At 40.5% G+C, this 9537-nt stretch overlaps 1 protein-coding gene across 1 annotated transcript in view; it reads left to right on the top strand.

The window, feature by feature from the left end:
• The window catches only part of mafgb (v-maf avian musculoaponeurotic fibrosarcoma oncogene homolog Gb), a 13570-nt gene extending 10427 nt beyond the window's left edge, over positions 1 to 3143 (top strand). The window contains exons 2-3 of the mRNA XM_083933610.1: positions 2059 to 2124; positions 2390 to 3143. Of these exons, the coding sequence (XP_083789736.1) occupies positions 2089 to 2124; positions 2390 to 2875 (522 nt within the window). The 5' untranslated portion in view covers positions 2059 to 2088 and the 3' untranslated portion in view covers positions 2876 to 3143. The remainder of the gene's footprint in view (positions 1 to 2058; positions 2125 to 2389) is intronic.
• The last annotated feature ends 6394 nt before the right edge of the window (positions 3144 to 9537 follow it).

Raw genomic sequence — 9537 nt, 5'->3', positions numbered from 1 at the left:
TTGTGGGAGGCTGCATCCCAACACAACGCGACTGCAGTGGTACATGAGGATGGAAGACATTTGTTTACTGAGAAGAAGCTTTACATATACACAATTTTTATAGACTGACCCTAAGGAGCGCTTGAAGTGCTGAAGTCAAATGCTTTGAACGAAGCTCCATTATGGTTATGCGCCTATGTAAAAAGTGTAACCTGGCTCTTTTCCCGTATTCTGCATCATTTCACAGACTTTCTGACAGACTTGCGGTGCATATGAATGCATTGTGTGCATGCATGATTACTTGGCATACGTTTTTTCTTTGGTCTACAGCTATTTATAACTGTAGAATTTGTGGCAGTGCTTGCACAAACACTCACGCATCCTCACAAACAGACAGACAGACAGACAGAGGTGCATTGTGGGGGAGGCTCAATGACACGCTCACCGCCGTGCCTTTTGACGGAAAAGAATAAGAATGAAACGAGAACAGACGCCTTGCCTCATGTCATCACTTCCCTAGCCCTTTTCTAATTACCCAACTTGTGAATGACTGAAGAAATGTAACTTATTTCCAAATCTGCTTCATACTTAGTTTTATTTTTTTTTAAGTGGTCCTGGTGTGAAATACATCAGAGAGTATAAATGCATACAGGGAGACAACAGAGTGTCTTTAATCAGCAATTTGGTTCATCTAAACTTCTGATTCAGCAGCATATCACGTGTGGACGTTTGGCATAAAAGCAGGTGTTTTATGCTTTGAAGACAACCACATTTCACTGTCCATTAGACACCTAATCACATGTGTGTGTGTGGGTGTGTGTGTGTGTGTGTGTTTGTGCGTGCACGTGTGTGTGTGTGCGTGCTCTTTAGGCTTTCCTTATGCTGTAGCTATATTTTGGACAAACCCTCAACTTAAAAAAAGGAGTTAAAGGGTTGTAAGTTGTGTAAAAACAGCGCGGGAGGGGGGATAAAAAGTGACAGAGGAGAGCAGAAAATTTGCACAGGAGAAGAGAGAGGGGAGGAAGGGGGAAAGAGTGAGATCAGGAATCTGCTGAGTCATCATGACTGGTCTCATGATGATCGCTCAGCAGCAACAACAATAGCCATCCTTTATCAAACACACACGCGCACACACACACACACACACACACACACACACACACACACACACACACACACACACACACACACACACACACACACACACACACACACACACACACACACACACACACACACACACACACACACACACACACACACACACACGCGCGCGCGCGCACACACACACACACACACACACACACACACACACACACACACACACACACACACACACACACACAGGTCTGAGAGATGTGAGCCAGACCAACGCATCATACAAAGCATCTCATTGAGAGTTTGTGGAGATGCTCATCTGTGGAGCTGTGCGCTCTAAGGACTGATCTCATCTTTTGCACTTCCAGGCTCCCTCTTTGTTTACATTGTTTTGTCTCATTCCTTTGTTTCCCCTTTGGTACAAAGGCTTATCATTATATTTGGTTTGCCTTCATTTGTATACCTAGAAGATGTAGGTCTATATCTGTTTTTCTATTTCTCTGCCGTCTCTACAGTACAGTCTTGGATAAGGTGTGCGTTAGGGCTCTAACAGTTGGTTTTCCCCCACCACTTCCTCTTCTTTTTGTTCTCATTTCATTCCTATTGGCTTAAAGCCAACCAATTAAAGTTCAACACAGAGGTATTGGGCACTGTCAGTGTAACCACCAGGAAACAGGAAGTCAGGGAAATTTTAAGAAAAGTTACTTTCACTCATACACTGTGACACGGACGCATGATACTGTAACATGCTCACACATCAGTGCTTCAACAGTAGATTTAAATTAGGTGCGTCTCCACTTGTTCTGGTGGGTACTGACACACAGTATGTTCTTATTGATCCCAAGGAACTGTTATTGTTATTAAACACAGTGTTTGTTTTTTTTAAATACCATTACTCTGTTTACTGGCTTTATGCAGAACTTCAGCTGTCTTTTATGGTGTTGCTTTGCTTATGGGTTATACTCTCTTGCGTCTCCGTAGGTCTGTTCAAAAGAGCAAGGCACTTGTGGCATGACGACGACTAACAAAGGAAATAAAGCCTTGAAGGTAAGAGAGTGCATGTTTACTCTGGATTCTCTGTATTTGATTTGTTGCTCTGTCTCTGTGGTCATGTCTAGATGGTAACCCTAGATTTGTGAAAACATGTGAAAACTCTTGAGGGACACACTGCCCGACAACCCATCCTGAGCTTAACTATTCAAGGTCAATGCCTAACTTCAACCATCTAGCAAGAGGTTTGCAATTCCTGGGTTACAATCTAGACATGGCCTGTCTCTGTTTCACTCCCCTTCTTCCTCCGAATTTCCTCCAGGTGAAGCGTGAGCCGGGGGAGAATGGCACCACCCTCACAGACGACGAGCTGGTGACCATGTCAGTGCGGGAGCTGAACCAGCACCTCAGAGGGCTCACCAAAGATGAGATCCTGCAACTGAAACAACGGCGGCGCACCCTGAAGAATCGGGGCTACGCCGCCAGCTGCCGGGTGAAGCGAGTCACCCAGAAGGAGGAGCTGGAGAAGCAGAAGACCCAGCTGCAGCAGGAGGTGGACAAACTGGCCAATGAGAATGCTTCGATGCGCGTTGAGCTGGACGCTCTGAGGTCTAAGTACGAGGCATTGCAGACCTTCGCCAGGACTGTGGCACGGAGCCCCACTGTCGGGGTCGGGGTGAGGGCTGGAGGGGGAGGAGGAGGGGGAGGGATGGCATCATCAGTCATTGGTCCACTCATACCGGGGAAGATGGCAACAGCGACGAGCGTGATTACAATAGTGAAGTCAAAAACAGATGCACGGTCTTGAGGGAGGGAAAGATAGATGAGGGTGTGTCGGGATGGAGTTCAGGTGTGACAGAGTAATTCTTCTTCTCTGCTGGCCACCTCTCCCCCCACCTGCACTGACGACCAACAGCTGGGCAGTCTCGATCACATCGCCTCATTCCTGTCACCTGTCTCAGATCAGTGCAGGTGAAGTGAAGGAAGGAAGCAGAGGAAGATTATTGAGACTATAAAGATGCAAGTCCTTGGTCAGCGCATGATCATTTAGCACAGGACAGATACACAGGGTTCCTACAGTCACTGAAAGCCTGGTAAAGTCAAAGACTTTGAGATAAGTTTAATTCCAGGTGGGGGGGCAAAAGGGCGTCATGCCCAAACACTTTGAAAAAACAAAGTTTTTTATTCAGTTGCTACTTACGCCAGTCAAGTGTTCCGTGTAATGTTTTACTGCTGGTAGATCGAGATATGGGTAAGCATAATAACCCCTTCACACACTAGGTTTGAACTGGTCGTTTGGTCGAACTAAGATGTGCAACATTTCAATTAGCTACACCAACAAAAATACATGCATTACATATGTATTAGAATCAGAAATATGGTATTAATGTGTTAGTCATAGAAAAGTCATTGAATTAGATTGACACAAAGAGTGATGGGTCCCTGATTTCCAAAAGAATACACATGATTTCATGTCACCTTATGTTTCAGTGGCTGAAGAGAAGCCCCATCATCCACCCTAGCCAAGAACGTTTAAAAAAAAAGTCCTATAGAAAAATATATATTACACAATGGTGGTAACTGTATTTCTACTGTTTTGTATGGTGTTGTCATTCACATGAGGTCCAAAGTGTATTCTCTGTGTCAGTTGTTATATATCAGAAATTCTGTGAAATTCTGTGGCCGGTGTTCGTTTTGGTATTGCTATATTTAGTTAGCTGTATTTTTTCTACGGTCTCTTCACTTTCTATGTCCAATTCTCTCTCTCTTACCTATTCTTTCTCTGTCCTTCCATTTTTCAATTCAAGTTGGTTTCCATCATAGACTGTATGTAAAGATGAACGATGCGTCTCTACTTTCTCCAACTCTACAAAAGTGAAGCCAAGGTATGGTCCTGTCTAAATAATAACCCTAGATTAGTGAAAACAAAATCTGTACCATACTATCCTTAACCATTCAAGGTCAATGCCTAACTTTAACCATCTGGTGAGACATTCACAAATCACGGGTTACCATCTAGACAAAACCCCAAAATATCCAGCATAGGGACGCTCCCGTAATTGTAATTTTGGAGCCAGAGTCTGCGTAATAGTGATCAGATGGTGGAGCTATGGTTTTGAAGTCCCACCTATACACCCCCCCGTTTGGTTTGGCCCATGTCCCACCTGCTAACATGGAGGGGACAGGGTTTTCGACATACATGTCAGATTGAGATGATTTGGCTTCTCCTTTAGAGGCTGTCAAGCCGTCCATCTTTATATATAGCCTATGGTTTCCATCATTTTGTAAAAGAATTTCCACTCTGGGATGAATAAAGTTGTCTTGAATTACACAGTACTTCCTGGATCTAACAGAAAAAAGGGGGGGGGGGGGTGAGACAGTTGATATTTACCAAAAAAAAACACACAACATACTATAGAGGAAAGGGGATAAAGTTACTGAAGTCACTGACTTTGTCTCAGTTTGTAGGAATTTTCAGGGAAATGGTCTTTTGAACACCAGAGCTGAATTAAGATACAGTCTTCTGTCTGTTTGAGCTCCTCTCAAAAGTATATTCAAGAAAATTAGAAGGGCAAGTGCCTTGGTCTCCTAATGATATGCATCAAGAAGAAGTCAAGAGGACATGAGGAATTGTGGAAGGATGGTGGAGATTCAATGCAGGTGTTGGCTCATACCTGTGCTTAATGTGAAACACTGACCAATCAGGAATCAGGTTCCAGCATTTAACTCTGGCTGTGCGTTGTTGTATAAGCTGTGTAGTAGCAGGTTTAATAATATTAATAACACCCATTTATGTGACTTGGCAGATTTATTTAAAGAAAAAAACCAAAAGGGTCTGCAACACAGCTAAATTTTCTTGAACAGCTTTTGGAAAGGCGGTAGTGTCAACATATCTGTTTTATGTTAATAACTTGGTTTGCATGTTCATGAATTTGATTGGCTTCTGACTCAGAAATCTAGGTTATTACACCTACAGCAACATTCTTACCCCAAATCAACATGGTTTCTATTGCATTCCTCTTGTTTTTAACCACAAAGCTCACTTTTGCAAGTGCACGTGTGATAACTGACAATGCAGTCAGCCAGTAGGGACAACAGACATTTCTCTGAATTTCCAGTCACACAAATGGGATGTCATTTCACACGAGATTTACCGTTAAAGTAGTCTTACATGGTGTTGTATACTCCAAGAATCTGTGTCTATGTATGGTAGAGTCTGGAGTTTTATAAAGACAATTATCTTTCTATTGTTTGTAACAACCTGTAGAAAAAGGTATAAGAAAATCTGTTTGATATACAGTATCTCTCTATTTTGCAATTGTACCAAAAGTGGCTTAACTACTGAATAGCTTTGTTTTTTCTCTAGTGACTAGGCACGTGTGTGTAACCGTGAACTAGTGTGTGGTGTGCTGTGTAGGTATGTTACGAGGTAACTATTAATGTTCACTATTTCATTGATACGACTTTTATCCTTGTTGGATTTCAGGCTGAAGCGGTGATGACACTGTGGGTAACTGCACTCTCTCTCTCTAATCATAAGCTCTTTGTCCTCCTGGCCCCATCATTCAGCTTCAGCACTGCAGACACGTTCGACCGTGTGTTTATCTGCTCGTAATCTGCACTCATGATTTGTACATTTTAAGTTCACTTTGGCATGCCCATTTTTCCGCATTTCTGAACAAGTCTTTGTAGCTTTACTTTGGTCCTTGCAGTGATGAAAGCTTGTTATTGCAGCTAGAATGGCAGATGAGATGAGGAAGAGTTATGGTTAACCTCACAAGCTTCATGATATTGTGTATTCAGATCATCTGTTAAGGTAGCAGAGAAGTGAAGCTCAACACTGGGACAATATGATTGCATCACCTTTAGTAAGTTATTTTTGTAGGGTGTGATAAAAATATTTGTTTTTGCTGTGTACATTTTATATAGTTCTGTATATATAATGTTTCTGTTTTGTTTGTTTATAAATTGTTTGTAAGTGCCAGGGAAGTGAAACTAATTTGTTAATGTATTTGGTGTTTTATGAAGTGAAAAAAATGTATTCTGCTATTTAATGGCTTGTCTGTCAAAGAGTTAGGTTTACTTCACGCAAGTACAATTGCCTCAAATTGTTCTTTTAATGAATGAAAACCTGATTTTAATCATTTACCAAAATAGAAGAAATTGACATTATAAAAAACAGTACGTACATGCAGCCTTTTACCTGAACCGCTACTTTTCCACTGTGAAGAAAACGGGGTTAACTAGCCTACTGCTGTGCAGTTATTAAGATTAGCGAGGTATGTCTTTATCTCTACCCTACATTCATAACAAATCAAACAGGGAGGGAAATGAGTTTGAGATTTAAAAATATTATTTCTCCATAATCTTTACCCTGATTTGTACGTTCAGTAAACCGTGAAATCAGAGGACTACAAATGTCAAACGAAAATGTCTGATACATTTGGGAAAAAAACATTATCACAGGTAGCAAGTCCTGTGTGGTGTGTATGTGTGTGTGTGGTCATAGTGGTATACAATAGAAAGAAACACGACTAAGATTCAAAGTATACAAATGTATTTCCACCTAGTCTGCATTTGTGTGTATAAGCATAAATGTGTCGACATGGGGGCTGCTGTTCAATAGACATCTCTAATTATGCAAACTGTGTAAGGCAAAATTAGACTTCCTGCCACACAGGAGTGCTGAGGCTTTCGTAGTCATCGTGTCAAGTTGTCTGTTTCATAATTGCAGGTACTTGTTTGATGTGACAAGGTTAAAGAGCTTATATACAGAGGGTTTAGCAATTTATACTTGGTTATAAATGCCAGCGCCAGTTTGTCTTTTTAAATCTGGTTCATGTGTTGTGGCTTACACTACTTGTTCTGTGTCACTTAAAGGGATAGTTCAGATTTTTTTTAAGTGGGGGTATGTGAGGTACTTATCCATAGTCGGTGTATTACCTACAGTAGATGGCGGTCGGCACTCTGCTAGTTTGGGGAGGCAGGCAGGAGAACAGGCATGAGAGCATGTACTGCTGTGGACAGGGGCCACAGCTAAATAGATATTAGCTACCTAAAAAGGTCCACCTAAAAAGAACAATACCAGTTTAAGTGTATGCTTTATTAAGAATATTTTCCCCGCTCTACCTTGCCATCAGACAGCCCTGTTTAAGTTAATGCGGGGGGAATTAAAATTGTTCCATGCTCTCGTCAAAGCCACCATACTCCATTGACAAAAACTGTGATTTTACCTCACAGAACACAGGAGTTGCTGGTCTACCACTGGTCTGATCAGTTTATTTTGTTTTTTGTGTTATTGTATGACTTTGGTTTTAAAGAGTCAGAACTAACAAACAAAACAAAATAGTCGAGGCAGCGATAGACCAGCAACTCCTGTGTTCCTTGAGGTCAAATTATTATATTTGCTGATGAAGTCTTAGGGCTTTGACAAGAGCGTAGATAACAGCTTTTATATATATATATTCTAAATATAGAGTACACTCGTATAGATTTTTTTTGATGGCTAAAATATGTTTTGCTGCTGCCCCCATCCACAGCAGCACATTTCCTAGCTTTCGTGTCTGTCCTTCTGTCTGCTTTTACGAACTGGGGCCGTGCCGACCACCATCTACTGGATACACAGACTATAAGTGCCTCATAAAACCACACCTCAACTACCCCTTCAATTGTGTCAACATAAAATTGTGTAATAGCTTTGATCCATTTCCTATTGAGAAGAAGGCAACATATACTGTAGCTGTCATGTAGTCGAACTGAAGAGCATCATTATTTATGTCTTCCAAACGTGAATATCTTGTGGTTGTCGTATTTCTGTAGTGTGAAGCAGTGTGTCGGGTCAGGGTGTTAGGTCTCTAAACAAATGAGACAAAGCATTACACAAGTTTCTTCCTAATTTTCACTCTGCAGACATGATAAGCTGACAACTAGTGACCTTTAGCGATTATCACAGTCAGCTTGGTAGCTTTTCATAACACAGTTTATGAGCTTGTTAGACAGCACTGACCTTATTTTCTGCTGCTTGTACAGGGGCCGTACACTGTATGAAAAGACATTTCAACACAAACCCAAGCAACAGCTCCTAAACCCCATCTATAAATATTTTATAGAGACAAGAGGACTGGTGGAGACACATCTGATAAAATCCTTTCCCACTCCACTTATCCCATCCCTTTTTACAAAGTGTCGGAAAGTTAAGCAGGCTGCCATGCCCTTCTTCAAAACATCAGGTTCTTCTAGATGCAAATCATTAACTCCTTATCTTGCGGCTTGCCCAATTGGTATGTAGTCATTCAGTTGTTTTCCTGACTAGTGAATCACGCCACTGGACTCTAAAAGCCCTTTCACCCACCTCCAATATGGCGATCGATGAGAGCAAATGAACCAAGGATTCCTTTGATCGTTTGTTTGGTGTTTTCATCAATAATACTGTTTGTTTAGGACCCCCTTCTTCTGCTCCCCTCTCTGCTGCCCCTGCTCAAAGATAAAACTGTTACCTAGAGTTGAGGTATCACATCACGTTTTTTTATTTTGTGCCACTCGTTGTAAGAGTCTCCCTAAAGTTTTACTCCTGGTTAAAAAAAAATGTTTTCAATCAAACCATGAGTCTACTGGTGATCGTTTGGCCAGGTCACTCATTGGGTTATTTTTGTTTTTAAAAGTATATGATGCTCAGTTATATAGAAAAGTAGTGACTGTGTGTGAATATGGCGTAGCCTATTCAGAAAATCCCTTGTTATAGAAAATTCTGTGTTTTGTAATATTTCTGTATGGGGTGTAATAAATTATTCTATGACAGTACTTTATATGGGAAAATACTTAAAATGTGACAGTCTTTGTAAGTATTTATCTTCACCTAAATTATTGTAATTTTTTTGTTGCAATTTGTAGATATGTAAGTGATGATGACAAGGTATTGGTAATCATGAAATTAACTATTTCATCATCAGTGCATCTTTTAATTTATTGATGTATATACTGTATGTTTGTTGATAAACAGCTTACTTTATTTTGTATATGACCAATAAACATGTTTTGAAATGGAACAGCTTTTGTGTGCCTTGTGTAATTAAGGATAGGAGTAGACCTAAAATGTTTTTAGCATATTAGCTTTTTATTATCAGGGTGCTGATTAAATAATACTAGATTATTTTAAGCAGGCATAGGCTGCATTTAAAATTAACTCAGAAAGTGAATACATTCCTGCTGGTTAATAAAGACAGCCACTTAGGTTTATTAATGATTGCCATTGCCATATTGTTTTCTTTCTCTCTTTTTTTCATCATGAAAGAAATATACGATACAGATATGCAGTGTTGTCGATGTTGCATATCATTCCTATGCATGAAAATATAAAGAACTGATCATTTACGACTGACAAAACTTTACACGTGTGCAGCTTTTGTATTAAAAAGAAAGAAGTATAGATAGTATCATAAAAAAGAAATAAAGAAGATAAATCATATAACA

This window comes from Echiichthys vipera (genome assembly GCF_963691815.1).
Source record: "Echiichthys vipera genome assembly, chromosome: 2".
NCBI lineage: Eukaryota > Metazoa > Chordata > Actinopteri > Perciformes > Trachinidae > Echiichthys > Echiichthys vipera.
This window is presented reverse-complemented; position numbering and strand designations above follow the sequence as displayed.